At 37.9% G+C, this 21,735-nt stretch overlaps 1 protein-coding gene across 1 annotated transcript in view; it reads right to left on the bottom strand.

The window, feature by feature from the left end:
• The window catches only part of LEMD3 (LEM domain containing 3), a 55,940-nt gene that overhangs the window by 28,696 nt on the left and 5,509 nt on the right, over positions 1–21,735 (bottom strand). Inside the window, exons 2-3 of the mRNA XM_009997770.1 lie at positions 21,112–21,714; positions 2,368–2,402 (exon numbers count right to left, since the gene is read on the bottom strand). Of these exons, the coding sequence (XP_009996072.1) occupies positions 2,368–2,402; positions 21,112–21,714 (638 nt within the window). The remainder of the gene's footprint in view (positions 1–2,367; positions 2,403–21,111; positions 21,715–21,735) is intronic.

The following is a 21,735-nucleotide window of genomic DNA, read 5'->3' on the forward strand; positions in this document are numbered from 1 at the left end:
ATCTGGTAGTATTCCTGCATAAAATTCCTAGCAAAGTAAGATTTTTGCTCCACACCTGAACCTAAAGGAGAATTTCACTGAAGCTGAGTGGAATAAAAAAGTTAAGACTGTTATCTCATGTGGGGGTTTTCTTCTTTTAAGCTGAAAGATAATTTCAATTACATCTTCTCTTGAGTTCTCTAAAAGGTTACACTCAAATATAGTTGGACCCTTATAGGAAAATTGTTCAGCCTATGTTAAATATGCCTTGTTTATAGATTTTTGTAGTGAATGCTTTGTAGCTGCAGAATTACAACTTAGGTATAAAGAGGTTTCAACTCTAATAGAATGAGATACACATCTTCAGTTCAGTGTCTGGTCAGTCCTTTTCTTCCTCTCCTAAACCAAACACCATCTGCTGAGTAGCTCTGACTTGTTTATTCTTTAAATTATACGAAAAACAAAACACCAATACCAAAAAAACCCCACCGACGACAAAAAACACATATAAAGATGTGAACTTGATACTTCCTGCATATGCCACTAGTATAAAAAGGCCTAATTCCCAAAACAAGCATGAATATGAGATATCATAATTGTTACTTAAAGGGGAGTTAAACTTATCAAGATACTGATCAATTTCATTGAAATATATCCAGAAACATTTTATATTAGAAGGAATTAGTCAAAACATGAAGATGAGGAGCTTGCACTCACATACACTGAGTACTAAAGGCCATTCTGAAACGTTGGGGTTTTTTTTTCAAAGTTGGCTCCAGGAGAGTCTACCAGCTAACAAGACAAGAGCCTTGATTCAGAAAACATGCAAGGAAAGCAATTTCCCAGCTTGTGCCATTTGCTGATTGCACTCACATTGAAAAAACCTAAACATATTAATTCCCTGATGCATAAGCACTGTCTGACATGACTTTAAAAATATGAATGTTCCAATTCTTTTTCCATAAGAAAACTGCAACTAAAAAAGCAGAATACTTCTTCCTTGATCAAACAACTGATAACAAGATCAACAATTATCATCATCACCACTCCTTACTGTGGTCCTACAAAACCATTCTTGAAACTAAATGGATATAGTTGATACTCCCTGGGAAACTAACCAACCTTATTAACTCATTTCCCAGCAGAAAAATACTGGGCATGGCAGAAGAGGAAAATCAGTCCTCTACCACACACACACACCTCACCACCAGTACTCCAAGTTCTACTTTTTTGCCAGAAGGTACATCCATGATTCACTAATAGCTACACTGAGAGAGACACGTCAAACATCTTTGTGACCAAATTCTTTGTAAATTAGTGGTTGGACCACATAAAGGTAGGAACTGAACAGTATAATCTTCATAGTTAATGAACAATCAAGCACAGATTAGGATTACTATGGAACAGTACACAAGAAACGAAAAGTAACATACAAAACAGGTTCTCCGGCTGTCAAGTCTAGCACATAAGAGGCATTCTCTCTGCACTACTAAAATAATTCTGAAATAATCCTCAAAATTTACCACACAAAATGACATTTGTTCAAAAGATTCAGAAACATTTTCTACCCAAGAAACTAGCCAAGGCTACATACTTAAAACATGCCATTATTCACTTTCGGAGAGCTCAATCCTAGACAAAAAACAAACAAACAAACAACCCAAGAAATGCCCCTCCCCCCAAAAAAACCCAAACAAACAACCCAACAAACAAAACACAAACAACAACAAACCAAAAAATCCATCCAATTATCTTGCAATACTTGCTTATATATGACTAGCAAAAGCAGGTCAATATGTTTGCAGTCCGGGCAGAAAGACTGAATGAAGGCTAGAAGAAAGAACCACCAAAACACATGCTGCAGAACTAAGAACAACACAGATACCTTTAATGGTGACATCTCAAAAATGGTTATCCCGATATTCCCATTGAAAGAGTGAATACAGAAACAAGTAACAGTATAGAAGTTAAAAAGACAATTTTTTAAATCCATTTTCTGAAAGAGGCTAATCCTTCCTCTTCTATAGCACTAAGTAAGATCCTGGAGTCTCAAGTCTATAATTTCTTACCAGCTGTCCTTTCAAGGTTGAGAAGCCAAATGGTACATTAGGAGACAAACTGATAAATTTAATCTCAAAACTTACAACACAATTTTGCCTCATAGCTCTACAACACAAATTATGTAATTTTTTTTAGCATTTGTAGCAACCAGCGTAGCACAACCAAATTTTGTAATCCTAGTTAAACTGCCTGATGAAAAAAAACCCTAAAATAAAGTTGTGAGAAGTGCACTCATCTCATGCAAAATATTCTGAAGCTGCATCCTTCTCAACAGATTTGTACTGACTTTATACAAACATTTGATAAGACTGAAATGGTTTTACTTACTTTTATTTTCAGTTCTTCACTGAAGGGATTCTTCACTGTCAAGAAAAAAGAAAAAAATTCATTGTAAGAGTCTGAAAAAACTTAAAAGGTATACAAAGTTTATGGCTTTATGATAACACTAATATTTAAATAAAAGAAAACAAACATCAGTTCATAATGAGACAAACAATTAGACAGCTATTAACCTTTGATTTAACTTTTCATTTGGTAACGCACTATACCAGGATTTATGTTAAAACAGAATGTTATGTATCTGCAAATTTTACAGGTATTTCAGTGTTACCAAAACCATGCTTTCAACTTGCCAAACTCTTGCTTTAATGGCTCAATTGCATTGAAATAGCAATTTGAAGGTTTTACATTTTTAATGTCTGGTTTAAAAAGCTACTTTTATTTTACTAAGCAATAATCCATATAACAAAGCTGTAAAACTCATGAGCATTTTCTGTTTTGACAAGAGCAAGAAATGACACACTGAGAGCTCAGGTGAAAAGCGCAGTGTAACTAAATGACTATTCCTTCCTTTCTAAATAAAACAGTTTACACAGCTCCTATAAGTATGAGTTTATCTATTATATTCCTCTTGGTTACAAAAAGACATTCTTCAAGGAAGAGAAGCTGAAATCAGAAAAGTCATTTATTCTATGCTTCCACTTAAGACTGACCAGCTGCTAAGTAAAAAGTTACCAAGGCAGGAAGTAATCATCATGCAAGCATATTATCTTGCCTTTCTAAGCCACAAACTCATTTCACCCACAGTTTGAGTTTATACAAAAATTAGCAGTTCTACATGCTGTTCAAATACAAGATGAAGCTTCCATAGACCATAGTTCACAAAGCACAAAAACAAGAGGGAAAAAAAGTTTCCTGGGAAACCTGACACAAAATTAAAGGTCTAGGTTGTAGATGTCAACATACTGAAGTTGAACATACACCAAGAACAACAGTAACACTGCTCTGTATACAGCTGTAAAAAAGGTACAGAACTTCCAGAAGAAGAGTACTTTCCACTACTTCTAGGTCTGATGCATTTGCATAGAGAACCTGAAAGAAACCTCAGTCTGGGAAGACTTATGTGCATTCTGAAATTCTGCAGTTCAACCTTCTATACCAAGACACAGTAAAAGATAAGTACACTCTTAAAAAGCATCTAAAATATGTAATTCCATTTACATGGTGTAATTACACCCACTCCAGATATCGCAGCTGTTTACACAGCATTCCCTCTTGCATCTGAACATAACTCTGCGAGAGCTTCTGATAGCACCAACCAATCTGACTTCCTGCAAGACACTCCCATGCGTTAAGACATTCAGAAAACATGAGGAGTCACCTCCCCAACAGTAAGCTGATTGGCAACCCATTGACTCCCAAACCATAACCATGATTATTAAGGTGATCAGTTAATTTAGTTAAAAGTAAGAAAGAGAAATAACTTGGACACACTAGATCAAATTCAAGGCAAGACTTCTCATTTAGGAGAAATGGAGGAAACAAAATAAACTAAGGACCAACTTATAAACCAGGGGTCCCCTAACCTTTGCCACGTGAATCACATCTGGATAAGTAATTAAATTCGATTTTTTTTAACATAAAATGAATTTTTTGTAAAACAATGTAATTTTTATTACTAGCACAAACTCCTATAGCACTGTTGGCAACAGCCAGATGCTGACCCACTTCACCTTATTTTTGAAAGGCAAGTTTGAATTGGGAACAATTAACATTTTATTGCTCCTACAAGTAGAAATGGTAAGGAACACATTTCTACAATTACAATCAACAAATGCTGTATGAAACAGCAGGGCAATTAAAATGCTTTGAGTGAAGAAGAAAGTTTGACTCTGAAATTCTGCAAACAACAGCGTCCATGTGGCTGCGCTCAGAAAAAAAACTCTGTGCTACCTACCCAAAAGCAATGAGCACTTCAGCTTCAAATGGAAAAAAAACCAAAACCAACAAACACAAACCCACTCAAACATAGGGATTGGTTTTCACAGACATCTGAATACTTGATTCAGATATTAGATTAGCTAAAACTTGTAGAAGATGTTCAAGCATTCTGTAAACCAAGCCCTTATATCACTTCATTATTTCATTCAATAGATGCAAATTCTCAGACACTGCCTACTAGATTATCAAACTACAAACTGTCCAAAGCTTCTATGTATTTCATTCATTAACTCAGCTGAATATTTCCAGTACACTCAACTTTTAAACTAAATAGCCTAAAATAGGATTAGAGCAACATAGCCAAGGCTCTAGATGACTGCCAACCTCCCAGTTTGATCATTAGTTATCCAGACAGGATAATTATGTAATTATGGTCTCTTCCCAAGGTCAATCTTATTGAGCATACATGAAATCTTGATTACAAGGTTTTAGATTGGAGGGGGCAGGGAAGGGGCGGGGCCATAAGACACAGCAGTGTGTAAGTTTTAGTATACCTGACAAACATATCATTTAGCACCGATGACAACCATGAAACAAACACAAATGAATAGTTCATAGTCCTTGCAAGGATACAAACTGAGAACTGTAAGCTACAATTCTACACACACTAGGACAGTGTGAGCAATTAAGTGAAGGTAATGGTGGTGATGAGTTGTATTCATTTTCCCAGCATCACAGTCCCAGTGTAAAGTCAGTATCACATGTGAGCAATTTCATATTTCGATAAATTAAAACATGGAGTTTATCACAGAATCACATAATGTTCCTGGCTGGAAGACACCTCCAAGATCCAGCCTTAGACCTAACACTGCAAGTTCACCACTAGACCATGTCCCTAGGCACCAGGTACACATGCTGTTTAAACACATCCAGATATGGTGACTCCTCCACTTCCCTGGGCAATCTATTCCAGTGCAGAAATGCTTCCTAATATCTAACCTAAACCTCCCCTGGCACAGATTGCATCCATTCCCTCTGGTTCTATCACACCTCACCAGGGAGAAGAGGCTGTCCCCCTCATCGCTCCAGCCTCCTTTCAAGTAGCTGTAAAGAGCAATGAGGTCTCCCCTAAGCCTCCTCTTCTCCAGACTAAACAACCCCAGCTCCCTCAGCTGCTCCTCAGAGGCCTTTCGCTCTAGGCCCTTCATAAGCCTCATTGCCCTTTTCTGGACACACTCCAGCACTTACATGACTTTCTTATAGTGAGGAGCCCAGAACTGAACACAATATTCAAGGTGTGGCCTCACCAGCACTGAATACAGGGGGATGATCACCTCCCTATTCCTACTGGCTACAGTGCTCCTAATACAAGCCAGGGTGGCATTGGCCTTCTTAGCAACCTGCATGCACTGCTGGTTGATATCTAGTCGACTTACGAAGCGCTCCAGATGAGATGTCAATATTTGCCTCTCCTTCACAAACACACAGTGGTTAAAGTGACAAAAAAGATTCTCCTCCACAACAATATATTACAAATATTTAATAATACTTGTAATTCATTATTTTAACTCACACTGTAGGACCTCCGCAAAATCCCTCTGAAGCTACTGATTTTATGGCAAGTTAACCAGTGACATACATTCTACATACGATGTTGATATAGTTTAGGATGTCTGATGCCTTAAGAGGCAAGTATGCTGAATGCAACCACAGCAATTTATCAACTGCATATGCAATTAACAACTGCTAATCAATCTGCTTCTCTTTACTACATAACCTGGATTAATCTGAGTTAATAAGGCCACTCCTTAATTGTTTCAGTAATTCCTCTGTTCTGAATCCACCCTTCTTTCTTTTGTCCAATATCTGAACTCTTACAACATCCTCCCACTTGCTCCAGCCACAGATGTCAAGTTTTCATCCACGCCAGCATCTCTAAGGCATTTCAATACATCACATCAACATTACTGCTTCAACAGGTTTCTTGACAATTCTTAAAATGTGCAGGTGTGGTTTTAAGAGCAAAAAGTTTTTGTTCTCCCAAACTAAGCACTAATTGAATAACTGATTACTAAGAGTTTCTTATATGAACAAATCATACTTGACAGGCTCATCCTCAAAAAGGGTTCAAGACCTCTAACATATAGCAGCAATCACCAGCCTTGAACATAGTCTATCAACCTCATAGTTTTGAGATTCAAAAAACAAATTCTCATCTACTTTCATTACAAAGATAAAAGCTATCATTTTTGTAAGACAGCAATCTCCTGACTGTTGTCCCAGGGGGTCTCCTCTCCAGGTTAGCCAACCAACTGACAACTGCATCCACTACCCTCAAAATAGGAGGGATGCAACAAACTACCTAGACATAGCAGTCTCATAATCCATCAGAACTGCCCAAGACAGTAACAAAACTCTGAGAAGCAGGGCAATACTAGCAGCAGGGCAAAAATGCAAGAGTATTTTCATGGAAGAAAAGCCTCCAAAATTTGACAAAGAGAACCACACCAACTCCCCAAAAAACACTGCAATAGCAAAAGATTATTCTTGAAAGTCTGATACACTGGGAGAAGAGCTTTATTCCTGAAAAGGTGGAAAGATAATAGGATTCTTTGGCCGGACATGGAAGGAAATGAAAGGTAAACACACTAAGAGACAACATCTTCATATGAAACTTATCAGAACAAGAAGGGATATGCTATTTCAATTCCATTTTTAAGAACCGATCTTACTTAAATGCTAGTAATTCAATAACAAGACAATAAGTTACAAAACGCCTGCAAAAGAAATCAAAGCAGCACACAAATATTGTTCTAGTTAACCAAAGAGACTACTAATGACCCTTAGAAGTAACAAATTTACACATATTACTGCTGGAAGAAGCTGTAAATCATGACTTACAGACTACTAGAATTCCTCAAAATGACAGAATTGGTCAGTCTCAAACAACAAAAAGACACTAATACAAAGCTAAGGGTCACAGCACAGCTCCAAAGCATTCCAGCCAAAGCTGTCAACACAAATGTGCATACCAAGCCATCTCACAGAGACGCTCAATATTAGGAATACAAGTGGAATCAGTGTCAACATGCAAGGTTAATTTTCTTTACAATACAGAAGCTTTCATCTTTAAAGTAACAATAAAAGCACTCACCACCATCCATCTTCTTCCCTAATGCATTAGTAAGAATTGCAGACAAAGTATTTACAAGGGTTTGGTTTTCTTCAGCAGGCCAAACAGGGAGCACAAAGTGGGATTTCTTCTTTTTCAAAGTATGGTTTAACAGACATGAAGTTGCAGCCCAATTGGCAACATTTACAAACACAAGTCTGCTTTTATAGAGTTTTAATAGTACAAGTTCCAAAGATGAACACAGTGACACAGGTAGACATACTTTAAAAGAAGACATGCAAAAATGAAAGACATCTTTGCTTAGAACACGTTAGAACCGTGTAATTAACACAGCACCAAAATAAGGGATTCAGTTACCTTCTGGCCACCAAATTAGGATGCCATGAAGTAGCTAATCCTTCCACTACAGCTATCTCCTAGATGTTGTGGTACCTTGCCCTAAGCAGTGTTACCATTTTTGCAGTATCAGTATTCAACACACTTCAACAGGTAACATCTAAACTGAAGTATGAAGTAACAGTCACACTGGGACAAACCTGGATTCAACTAATCCAAAATCCTGCCCATAGCAGTAGGAAGATGTTTTTTCATCTTTTCAGGTGTCTTTTCAGAGACACCTGTCCCTAATTGGATGGGGGAAAAAAATCAACAGAACAGTGGCAAAAATGAGTGTGAGAGCAGAAGAATATAAACTATATGCTGATACTTCAACAGAATATTTTCCCAGTCATAAAAAACTTTGCACCATAGAAGCTTCCTAAGACAGAAAGAAGTGGCTGGCTTTTTTTTTTTTCCCCTATATTATCAACTCCAGTGGATTTTTCCCTAGTAATATGCCAGTCTTACATTAACCTCAAGCAACCTTTTAGCTTCAGAAACATACAGTCACAGAGTTCCACAGATTAAATGTGTGAAATACCAGTGTCTCTGCTTACTACCAACTTGCCACTTGCTTACCTGAGAAACTCTTCCTTGCATCTGGGGAGACAGAGAATAATCAGACCCTATTCACCTTCTCTATAACACTCATGTCTTCACAATATTCCTCAGTCCTCACTCTTTCACACGGGAGAGTCCTGTTCCTCCTTGTTATGAAAGCCATGCTATGCTTTTGATCATACTACTCCCTGAACCTTTCTGCAGCTCTGCAATGTCCTTTCTGAGGCTGGAGACCAGAGTTGGACACTATTCAAAATAAAGGAGCACCACAGATTATTAGTGCCATACTGGTATTCTCAGATATAATTTGTTCTCAATTCCCTTCCTAAAAAGCAGAAAAACCTACCATTGTGTTTTCTTTTCATCACTAGTGAATATTACACTAATGCTTAAAAGAATCATTGTAATGCCATAACCTATTTCTGATGTAAAGATGGTTTCATTTTATATATAAAAAAGCAACTTCCCAATGCAACTTTCCGTAGTTATAAAGCCATAGCTGCAGAAACAAGAATGATCCCTATTTAACCTGTAAGCACTTCATTTCTCAATGTTATTATATCAAAAGTGCAAAATACCATCTCCACAAGGACTCAAGAGACTGTAAACTGCAATGTACACTTCCAAGCTAGCAGCTTCTGCAGAAGCAAGAATATTCCTCCTGGCAAATAGAAAAGCACTCCTCTCCTCCCCACCTACTGTGTCACAAGCAGACTAATCCCAAAACAGAAGCAGAATTTTTCCCAAAATTTGTCCTGCAAAGATGTGTTCAGTAAGTGCATAACCTAGTACTTCCAATAGAATTTTTTCTTCATAAAAAAAGAGTAAAAAACCCCCAACACATTAGCTGGATAATGTACTGTTAATAGAAGAATCAATAATACTGGAAGCATTGCTATCCAAAATGGGCCTTGAGCCCAGCCTTTTTGTACATTACCTCAGAAAAAAGTTCTCAATAATGTTACAATCCAAGTACTTTCACCATCAAGTAACATCTGTAACTTCTTTCACTAAATTTAGTGTCAAGTACTGATTGCACCCAGTGACATACTGTGTATATGTCACAGACAATTCTAAATATTGTCTTTTAAAGCTCCCAAACCTTAAAATGCCAGAAAAAAACCCAAAAAAAACAGAATTAAAAAAAAAAACAGGAAATACGTTGCTCAACAGTTCCATCTTTCAAACAGCTTAAATAAAAGAATCCTGCCTTCATTCTCCTCTCTGAATTACTCAATCATCAAAACAAATGCATAACCTGCATCTCCTGATTGCGCTAATTCAGGTAGAAACCACTTTGACTCAGTAGGCTCTGTGCTTTGGTACCAAGACAAAGCTATATGTCAAGTTGAGTAATTCCTTCACTACAGATCATCACTGTGTGCTTTGGAAAAAGTCTTCATAGTTTGAAATCAGTACACCATTACAGTTTGAATAGCTCTTGGCAATGCCAATTTTTAATAGGAGCACAATTTGCCACAAGGACTAGAGACTTCTAAACACAGCTGAATCTTTCCTTAACATCAAGTCAGTTTCTTAACTGCCTCAGTTTAGAGAGCTTTTACTGACAATTTTTTGCCAGTCTAAGTTGAATATTTTGTGTGTGAACAGGCAATATATAAGTCAATGATATAAAACTAGTGTGTTTTTTTCCACAGAACTCTCCTCTAAAAGAATCAGAACTGTCATATATTTGCGATAGACATTTTAGTTCAGACACATCTTCCATCATCCCTGAAAATAGCAGTCTTCATTATTTTAGGTAAAAGGGCGGTAAATGCCAGAATTTGTGTGGAGTTCTCACTGCTTCTAAAAAAAAAATAAATAAAAATCCCTCTCCATATTTTACGCTTTCTAGAAACACTCAAATCTACCCCTGCTACTTAAAATAGATGTTAAAATAAACTTGAATATTGATAGATCCTCTTAAGAGAGTCATGTCAATTCAGTCCATATTTAGTATTTAAGGAGAGCTTATTATAGTGTGTGGTTTCACTAGAATAAAAATACTAGTTTTATTTTGTATTAATGATCAAAAACATAGAAATCGTAAGTTTTCTGCTCAACAGATTAAAGTATTTTAATCCCTGCAGTGCCTGTAGATAACCCAGTAGTGCAAAACAGAAACAGAATAGTTGGCTGCCAGTTCTTAAGAAAAGCTTTTTTCAGCAAAAAGTCTTTTAAAATAAATCCAGAATGGGAACAGTTGCCAAGACATGAGAGCTGACTTTAAAGGAAGTTTTCACTATATTATTGCCACATTCAATCTATGAATACTGCTGCTGGCTACAATCTATGAATACTGAATTGCTCATTTCAGAGTTGATACCTCAGACAAACACCTGCAAATATTAACAGAGAAACTGCCTTTCTTTCTGGTCTCCTGTTTCCTAAGTATCACCACCAACTAGAGCAAGACTCAAGTAAGAAACAAAACAACCTACAAACACAGTTTGTTTCAAAACAAAGAATGTGCTGCATGCCTGTGTGTATGAAGAAAGCATAAAAGTTCACCTTTACTCCTAGAAAGACTGAAAAGAACTGTATGTAACAGATGAAGGAACAAGTAAATGAGCCCAAATGAGAACTGATGCAGCCACACCAAGAAACAGAATAAAATTTAGACCACCACTATCAGCAAGAAAATAATACTTCATTTTATGTCCCCAGTTCCACAGACAGACAAGAAATTTGGGCAGAAAAGGCTTGGGTGGTGTTTCATACACCTAACTGGGGGTGGAGTGGGGGTGTGCCATCACAAGAACCAAGTAGTAGTCACCAAACACTCCAGACTATAATTCCAGCTGCTACACCCACCCAGAAACTGGTCTTCACCCTCAAATTCTACTTCCTACATTAGTCTAAATGGAGCATACTCAGTACAAGAGCAAACTTAAGCAAGAGCACATTAAGCTGCTAGGTTGCTTACAAAAATCACTTTTAATTATCTTTATTTGTGGAAAGCTAAAACAATTATTACAATAAAGTACTTTCTTTTCCAGGTTTTTTCTATCAGCATAAGGAAATGTGCAACAGAAGTTGCACACACACTCTTTTACATTATATTACAAAGCATATTATATTTCAATGAAGAAACAGCTGTCTGTGTTCCATTAGGAAAAAAAGTCTCAGAAGAATGCATTGTAAAAATTAGGTAATACTACCTTCCCTGCAGAGTTTCCATTATAGGCTAGTGTTTATAAGCAGGAAAAAGAAAAAACCTCAACACACCAAGACTGCTTTCATCAGCAGTTGCAAAACATCACCAGGAGAAACTTTAGACTTCACGAACCTACCAGCATTGGGTAGAGAATACATTCACTTGCAAGGGAATCAGAATAGGCTTCTGTAATAACCCTTGTTCCTTCTTCTGTGCTCCCTCTCAAATATTTTAGCTCCTTATCCTTTGTAAGGTCAACCCCCCCACACAATTTTAATAAATGAACACAAATGGAAAAAAAACTAATGATACTCAGAAGCATGGCAAACTCCACCTTGAAAACATGGCAGCACAACCAGTTCAACTTTAAACTAGGAAGCAATCCGCTTTCCTCAAACTCTGAAGTTGAAGATGGAAAACAAACTCATAAGTGTTATTAAAACACACGAAATTTAAAAATGGAAATCTGCAATTAAATATTAAACCTGTCATCACTCTGCCAAGGGGCCCAGTCTGGATAGAAAAACTCCTGTGATCTTCTACAAGCAGGAAGGGCACCTCTGTCTTTATTGAAGAGTTTCCAATATAAAAATACCTGATTATAACTTCTTCCACACAGGCTTCAGTTACAAAGCATTAATAATATACTATAATAGCATGAGCAATTTACAGCATCCACGAATAACATTCAAACACAGCACACTGAGAGAAGTCTTAATAGACTCAATAATGAGACCAAAGACATTAACAAAGATAAAGATCACAGAGAGATTTTTCATATTTAGAACCAAGATCTGCTGTGCCTCTGTCCTTTTAACCATTCAGCACACATTGGTCTGTCACTGCTTGTTGCATTAAGAGGAGAAGAGCTGAACAATGATCTATACAAAGCCTGAACACAGCAGTAAAACTCTGAAAATAGGTGCCCTAGGGTACCCCTAGGGAGAAAAAAAGAGCTCACTCCATGCAGGACATAACGAGGTAGCTGCTAGCATGTCTCTTGTCACGACAAAGATGAGCTTTCAGAGAGGAAGCATCAGCCAGCTTACCAAAAGTATTCATATTAGCTAAACAGAAGAAGGAAAACCGTCTACCTAGTACAGAAGTTTGCAGACCTCAAAACCAATGCAAGACATAATACCACTTGACTGGAAATTAATAAAACTAGGCAACATTCAGTAACTTCCATCTTCACTCAGCTGGACTAAAACTTAAGTGCTGGCTAACCTCCCATTTCATCTACCATACCAGCTTCATTTGTTTGATAGCATAAACTTGGAGGTTCAGATAAAACTTATCTGAAGGCAACAACTGGACTACCACAGAGCCACACATCACCGTTATCCTTCTACATACACCTTGCCATTGGGTCCTATAACCATCTGAAGAATTTGCTTGAACTAAGACTTCTATTATTGTTATCATAACTGTTTCTTAATTAAAACAGGTTACACCTATTAGCTAAAGGGTTACACTATCAGCTTATGGATTAAGCTGATGAATCTTCTAGAAGTGCTGTGTGTACTTCTGAGCCCGGTGGATCTAGAGAAGAGAGAAAACCTATCTTGGCAAGAAACTCATCTGCTATACAGGAACAGTATAAAAAAAGATGCTGGAAAGAAAGAACAAGTTACTCTTACTGAGATCTCAAACCCGAGGGACAAGACCTTACTACACTATTAGCTACCTGTTAATATAGAACTCTGTAGTATGTAAATCACTACATAATAGTACAAAGCTAGGTGCTTAAACAATAAAACAAAGTTTACAAAACAAGACCTTAACTTTCCTTCCTCAAACCATTTATCTCATACTTAAGGAACCAGAGGTGAACATCATATATATATATACATATCAACCTGATGCCAAAGTATCTGTAAGAAGCTCAGTGCATTCCCATCTCCCAATAACAAAGAACATTACATACTAATTCAGGTATCTCTTCCCTTAGAGAAGGAACATGCAGACCCTTTGGCCCTCAAATCACCAGGACAACTTCTCCTCAGGGCTGCTACCATCAGGTAGTTTCCCTCCACAGTTTGTTCTCCCTCCAAAGAAATTACTTCAATAGCCTGCATCCTATACTGCAGAATAGAACAAATCTGGATTTCATATCCCTTTGGTTTTTTTGCCCCCTACTTCACTGTACTCAATCTGAACATTTTTGTTATTAGTTCATAAGCATCACCTTTAGCTGAAGGTCAAGAGAAAAAATCCACAATATTTAAAGTTATAAATAAATAAAAATGCAGCAGACACTGCATTGTTCCACTCTAAAAGTCCACAAAGACATTCGTGCTCAATGCAAACAAGCTAAAACCAAAAAGTCTACAGCATTTCTGCAGGAAGTACCACCTTTGACTCAAGTCAAACCTAACAGACACTGGTCATAATACACGTGGATCACCAAGTCAGACTGTGCATATGCACCTCGGTATTCTGAATGGATGCGCTCTCAGGAGCACTAATATGGCTGGTATTTCTGGTTTTCATTGAGAAATGAAAAACTACTAGCTCAAAGGACATTGTACAGTACACCAGTATGGCTCTCAGATGTTTTCAACTCTCAAATTTTTTCTGAGTTTGTCAAAATGCATGTGTTCGCTATTTTATATAAAATATAAAGTAACAAAACAAATACATCCTTTAGATATACCTCAGATTCCCCACTTCCCACAGTGATTTAGGAACACTTTTATCCAACACTGCTTTTGCATAAGCAGTATTACACATATTTACAGATAAGAGAAACAAAATTCAAAAATAAGTAGTGAGACTAGTTCCCTCTCCAAAAGGAAACCTGCATCTCTAATCTCATTTTCTCAGCTAAGCAAAATCTCCCCAGGGCAGCATATGACAACAACAAACAAAACAACAAACAAAACACATGCAAACAAAAAAACAAAAAAACAACACACAAATCTCACCATACAAAAAGACCCGACAAAAACACCACCCAAAAAACCTGGCACCTTTTCAGCTTTTTCCTTGAAATACACTAAGCCTCTCACCTCCAGAAACTTCCTTGGATCATACGTCAGGAGCAAGCCAATTCAGAAATGGACTAGGATAAACTAGACATCACAGGCACCTCTTCTTTTCAAGATGCCACCACGGAATTTCATAAATCATTGTCTCTTATTTACAATGTAACAGGAAACTATTCCCAAGGAATTTGCAAGAATGAGAAACAGCACAAGCAAGCCTGTCAGAATGGTCCTTCCCCAATAATTTGGTTTGACTGTGAATACATAGCAAGATGGTACTGAAGGGACAGATAGTTAATGTGAGTAGCTTTGACACACAGCCAATTAAAATTTCCCAAAAGCTAAGCAATATAAGAAAGTCAACAGACAGTCAAAGGCTTCTCCAATAAGCAATGAGATGTAACTGACCTTCAAAGAAATACTTTTCTGTGGAGAAAAGGAAAATTAAGTTGTGTTAATTAAGTTGTGGCCTTAAAATCTAGTCTGTAAAAACACCACATTTATCCAACTCATCCCAACAGTTGTTTCATGCTGGAGTTTTGTTCAGCTGACTGCCTAGCAAGGACAGGCTGATGTCACATTACCAAAGATGCCATGAATCCAAGTATAAAACTTTTTTTGTGCTTTTTTTAATAAAGAAAAGGTTGAGGGGATGTGACCTGTGTATAAACCCTGCATTAAGACTTAAGTAAAAGCAGTACGAAGGCAGTCTTAGTATATGTGTAAAACAAGTATTTTCTAACAAGGTATCCTCCAACTTTCCATTAAGAAAATGGCCTAGGAATTAAGTATACAATCCCTAATTTACGAACAGATCTATTTCTTACTTACCTAGGACAGCATCATAAAATTCAATGCATCCTGTAGACTACTTAGTAAGTTTTAATGCCACTTAATTCAATGTTAGACCTCTGTTCTTTAGCCCCTGCATCTTCTCCTGCCCACACTAAACAGCCTCCTACATCAATTAAGTCTGACACAAGAGTTCACTTAAAACAGTTAAAGAAATTTAAGACTTGAAAAAGGCAGCTTTATTCAAGATACCTGTGTTAGAATACAAACCCTCAGTAAGCTGAAAATGTGAGCCTTTCCTCTGCAAAACACCACACATAGCAACACACCTCCTCCACCACACAGCCCAACAGGCACACCATGTTTGCCTGTTTCACATTTAGCAGGAATTCATGCTTACTTGCTCCTCACCCTCTCACCTTTCAGAAGAGACTGTAAACACACAGCTGAATAGAGAAGCAGGACTGAATAGCATTGTGGTACGTACAGCACAGGAGCAGGGAAAAGGTGACAAGGATAAGGGTACTAGAGAAAAGGAGCCACCAAATCCAAAGTACAGCAGTTTGGGGCCATATTATTTTTCCTAATTACAAACAGTACCTCTTGGTGAAGACAGATTTCTTATTCACACCATAGTATGCTCAAGTAATCTAAATATATGTCATTCAGTCTTTCATCTCCATTACCTATGTTTGTCTTAAATATCTCCAGCTGGGCTGAGAAGGTTACTGAATGATCAGACTTCTGTAGAAACTTTAAGTTTCTAGAGGAGAATGCTAGCAATATCTCCAACTAAAGATGTGTGAGCCCAAAGCCTTGATTCATCTGATCAAAAAAATGTAGAAGTACTGATTCAACATCAAAGCAGTGCCTTACCTGAACAGTCAGCTGTACCAAGAGGATACACCTGCATGAAGTCAAAGCATAGAGTTGGTTTTGCTGCTCCAAATTTTCTAGGGACAGCACACTGTCATTAACTGCAAAGCCTCTGTCTCATCAGTTTCATTCTAGTCAATGGGTTTTTTTATATATTTCCAGTATGACTCATCATCAGACATTATAAACTGAAGTAAAACTTCTACACAGAAGACCTATACGAGATCAGCTTTAGGTTATGCAAAGGTTCTTTGATCTATCTTTGCATCCATTGGTATGCTTCTTTCATTCATTAACACCATCCCTTTTCCTAGTGTTTCTAAATCAGAACGCTTCAGTGGACAGAAGCCATCAGGTTACTTTGATTGGTGGCAGTTATACCACGTCCCCATTTATTATAATCACAACAAAGGCACTGCCACTCCTTCCACAACTCTAGACCTACTAGCAACAGTAGGACCTAAAAAAGGAAGTGTGAGGACAAAGATACTACTACTGAGGTTCTTAGGAAACATGCAAGTCCCCTGAAAATCACTTTTTCTTCTCAATATACCTTGATTTCACAGTCCCTTAGCCAGTCAAACTTACTCTCCTCAACTTACCAAAGGTCACAACAGACAACTAATTTTAACAGAGAATACAAATACTCACAATACCTTTAAAGGTTCAATCAAGCCATAAATTGATACATGGGCATACAAGTCAGAATATCACTTGTAAAGCACAAGCAACATTACTAGCCACACAACCCAGGAACTCTCAAAATCTTCTAATTTTGCTTCCTCTCTTTACTACCTTCTGTAAGCATTTCTTATAAAAAATTCATTTTCTTCCATTGAAGCCAACACTGTCAAGAAGACAAGACTGTTCTGACAAGGTGATCTTAGAGGCAAGTTGATTTGTAGTAGTTATCTGTGAAATAGCACGGCACTTTAATAGTAATTTGCTAGCCTGTGAGTCTAACAGTTGTCTCCTCCTGTTTTTTGCAGCAAGCCTAATATCTTAACAATTAAATTCACTGCATCAAATTCCAGAGAAGTTTTAAAGCCTTAGACATTTAGAATTCGAGAACAAAGGAGTCAATGAAATAGAATTAAGCTCTTAGAATTGTGATTTGCATAAGCTTCCACTTGCAATATACAGAGCTGCTAAGTCTCCCTGAATTAACATTTCAAAAACACAAGTTGTAGCAAATGCAGTAAGGAATATCCACTTAGCAGTTGTTGCATAACACGTATCATAAAAAGACCAAAACTACTAGCAAGAGATGCTACTTTCAAAAACCTTTTTTTGCTACATCAGTCACTCCCCAGGCCAAGTACAGGGGCAGAAACAGTGACAGTAACTTAAATTCAACCTATTTCAGATAACCTTAAACAGCACCGGTTAACAGGGCCTTCATCTTTCAGCAAGTAAAGCAGACCTGAAAACAACATCTGCTGATATCTTAATCTTTACATGAACAATAACTTCAGAACTAACACCCCGGAGCAACCACTTGACAAGCTTAAAGTAACATCACACAACGAAACCAAAGTTGGAAGGTCTATCCAGCTCTTCAGGGTTTGAAGAACCCTAGCAAGCTAACAAAAGTCAATTCTATCATTTTCCTAACAAACTACTAGGTTGGCTTGACAACAAGTTGATACAATTCAAAGGTATTTTAAAGGCAGGTGCAAACAAAACACAATTTACAGCAAAAGCCACACAAATGAGGTTACCAGTGTCTAGCCCAAACTGATCTTTTTTTTCACGTACAACACCATCAGAGAGAGCAAGCACAATATGCACTTACGCATTAGCTTAAAGACTAGTTTCATTTCAATGGTTTAACGTGCTTTAGCAAAAGCCCCATAGATACGTACCTGAATTTTAGATGGCTAAATGTGTAAAGTCTTACCTGAAGTGACTGTATAGGCTAGACATAGAAGAACTTCCCCATTTCTGATTGATCTGAATATTTTATGCCACACGTGAAAAAACTAAAGCCCTCCAAGGCAATTTTAGAGCTCTGAGGAAGAAACCATTTGAACACTATGCATGACATAAGTGACAAGCCTCTTCGGAATTTTTCTGCTTACCACTTCTCATCTATATTATTTTACCTGGCCTAAATTCAACCCCAACACCTAGTTTTAAGACTCCTCCATTATACACACTTCTTCTGTTCTTAAATTACAGCCTGACAAATACTGCAAGCACTGATATTTGCTGTACTTGCCAATAAATATTCTTCAATGTCAAACACATAACTTAATTTTGATTGAAATTCATTGTAGGTAATGAACAGTTAAGACAACCAATATTAAGCTCATAGTATATAATTCACAAAGTTAAAATAAAAAGGCACCCAAATACACAAACAACTGTTTTTTTTGTTTTCTTACAGTAACTATGATGATTATGAAGATGGCATAGTGCAATTCCACTGCATCCTAATACCTTTTATGATAACAGTTTGAAGTTTACAATAACTGAGTTTTTCACAATCAAATCACTCAGCCAAGAGAATCTTACCTACAGCCATCTAAGAGATGGAAAAAACTTAGCATCCAATCAAGATGTTTCTTGAGATGCCTTATTTTTAATAAAAATGAATCAGTTCTGCTTCTATAAAGAAAATAGAGAATACGCCCACACAAGCTTAAGAGCCAAAGGACTCACTCAGATGATGTTGAGGCTTAGAGAAGATCTAACAGACAACAGGTTTCTTTCTCTTCCCAATAGCAGTCAGTCTTTATTAGCCTGTCTTGTCTGTTCTTGCCTGTTCTACAGACCTACCATATTTTCACTGCAGATGCCCTTTTGAGAAGTAAAAATTTATTGAGCATGTGCTGAGCACATGGTCAAGGTAACTCCTTGCTCATTCCCACATTACTTAAAAGAAGCAGACTACTCCTCTTCCTATCGAAGGAACTAGCCACAAAACCTGATATTCACTTCCTTCAAGGGGCCCTGTTCCCATTTTGTTATGTTGCAAAGCCTGGGGCTGTGAGGAAGGAGGACAGATGAAATTCAAGTGTCAGAACAATTCTTCAGGAAATCCACTTTCAGGGATCCACTGAGAAGAGAACAAATAGGAACCAGCCAAGAACTGGCTTAACTGAACTACCAAGAGACACTGGGCTACCATTTCTTTGGCTTGGCAGTCTAACCTAAGGAAAAGGGCAGAAGAGAACTATTCCCTATCAGCTCCAGCTGGGTTAACTTTTTAACAGCAGTATACCCAACACAGTGATCCCATATGCTCTACAGGAAAGTTCACACGTTTAAAATGAAGTTTTCTTCCAAGACAAAAAGTTCAGTGTGGATTTATTTTCACAGTATTATTCCTGTTTGCATAGGTGAGACATTCAGCTTTATCTATCAGCATGGCAGGTGAGTTTTAACTCAGCTGCTGAATCGCACACTCAGAACATTTACCTCAGTAGATTGACAGACCTCCTCTATTAGAAATCATCAGATTTCAAGACTAGAAAAAAATTTAATACATGTTAGTAGAATTACACAGTTAATTAGTACATAAGAAAACTTGTTCTATATGTCTGTAGCAGTTATGGCCAGTAGTTAAGCACAGAATATGAGTATGAATAGGCCCAACAGTCACACTACACTGTATCTAATTTTAGCCCACCTGAGTATGTCCACCGACATCCCAAAAAAACCAAGACTGAACAGTAGTTAAGAGCCACATGGACAGCAATGAAACCACCACAAATGCTTAAGTCCTTGCTGCTATGGAACACTAAATTCTTTACACCTCTGCCCACTAAGAGTGCAAAACAAAATTAAGAACTATTCTGCTACCATGTCAGGAATAACGTTTGAGAGGGAGGGAAAAAAAACAACCAAGCTATCCCACAGTGCTATTTCTGTCCTGTAACATCTAGCAGATCCTGATCTAACAGTGGGATCACTCCTTACAAGGCACTGTAGACATGCCCACATGTATATAAATCCTCTACTATCTATACAAAGAAACATATGCACACACATATACCCCATGCATCCTCCCCAATCATTTCAAGAACATGCAAGTCCCCAAGGACCTTCTGATGCTCTCACATCCCAAAACTAGCTTTTTGCACAGTTTTTCTTTGCTCCTTATGAGAAATTAAAACGGCAATGACATAATCTTTCTCTTTGATGTTAGAATCTCCACTGTCCATTTCAGAGCAGCCAAGAATTGAATTAGCATGGATCACCACCCTTAGGTGGTACACTTCCATTTTTGTATGCTCTGTGAAGAGAAAATGGTAGTTTCTAACTCAATTCCAAGAAGTTACTTTTTACATATGAAAGAAGCACCCAAGTAACTCAGGATTAAATAAATTTTTAAAAAAAGTTATTAAGTTCAAACTAAAGCTCAACAGCATTTCACATATAACATACTTCCAATTAAATTTAGAAAGAAGTAATTATTAGAGAACAATACACAATAGGTCCAGCATTCACTGCACAAAGTTTGTTGCAGTGTGCAACACCATCTCAACCCCACATCCTTTTCAAACCTCAGTATTCACAAATGAACACAACCTGCTTTATTACCAAACAACTACAGTCAAATTTTAGCCTGCAGGAATCCCAGGTATCTAAAGGGGCATTATTAACTTCTGTGAGACCAGTGTAATTGACCATGGTCAATTCTCTATTGACCATGCATCTGCTATACTGAACAAAACACATTATTGCTTTGTGAAGAAAACATGCTAGAAAACAAGGCAACAACATATTCAAGCCAAGAATGCCGGGATTTGAGTTGATCCTCACATGTCTTGAAAGCAGCTTACAGAAGCTTGCAAGGCATATACTTTTCTCTGAGCTCCATCCTATACAGAAAGATTATATACAAAGGTGGAAACCAGAACTGCTCAGTAAGGGATATCTGGGAACACAGATGTGAAATAACAGTTTTATATCTAGTTGCAGAAAGAAACTGCTCTTACCCTTCACCTAATACTTACTGTTGGCTCCCACATCCTCAGCTACTCCAGAACCTCTCATTCTCAGGTATGTGAATCCCAGTATCAGAAAGAACAAGCATGCAGCAGTTAATAGGAACATGGACAGGTAATGTGCACTGAAGCCTCCCGTGGTGGATACCTCCTCTCTTTTGAACTGTTGGAGAAGCTCCTCCTCGGGCTCTGAGAGATTCTTCTTGTAGGTGTTTTTCAGGTAGGTATGATTTGAACCCGTATGATTGGAGTGGTTGAGTCTAAGGGAGGAGGCGGTTCCACCCGAGGGAAGGCTATTGGTAGCTGAATAGATCCTGGATTCAACGTTATAGCTACCAGCAGCACCGCTGAGAACATGATTATTGGTCGCTTTCCTAACGGTGCCCGGGGGGTCAGTGATTTTACCGCTGTCCACGTCCGTGAGCGGCGGCGGCAGCAACAACACGGCAGGGGATTTCTTAGGCAGGCCAATGCGGTACCTGGGGCTAGGGGGGCCGGAGTCCAGGTTTTCACATCCTCCTCCCCCCGCCGCCGCCGCCTCCTCCTCCAGATTCCTGCCCCTGTCTAGACTCCCGGCAGCAGCCGCCTCCGCCGCCCTGTCATTCGTTACGACTACACCCGCACCGCCGCCCC

This window comes from Chaetura pelagica, unplaced genomic scaffold, assembly GCF_000747805.2.
Source record: "Chaetura pelagica isolate M959 unplaced genomic scaffold, ChaPel_1.0 scaffold314, whole genome shotgun sequence".
In the NCBI taxonomy this organism is placed as follows: Eukaryota; Metazoa; Chordata; class Aves; order Apodiformes; family Apodidae; genus Chaetura; species Chaetura pelagica.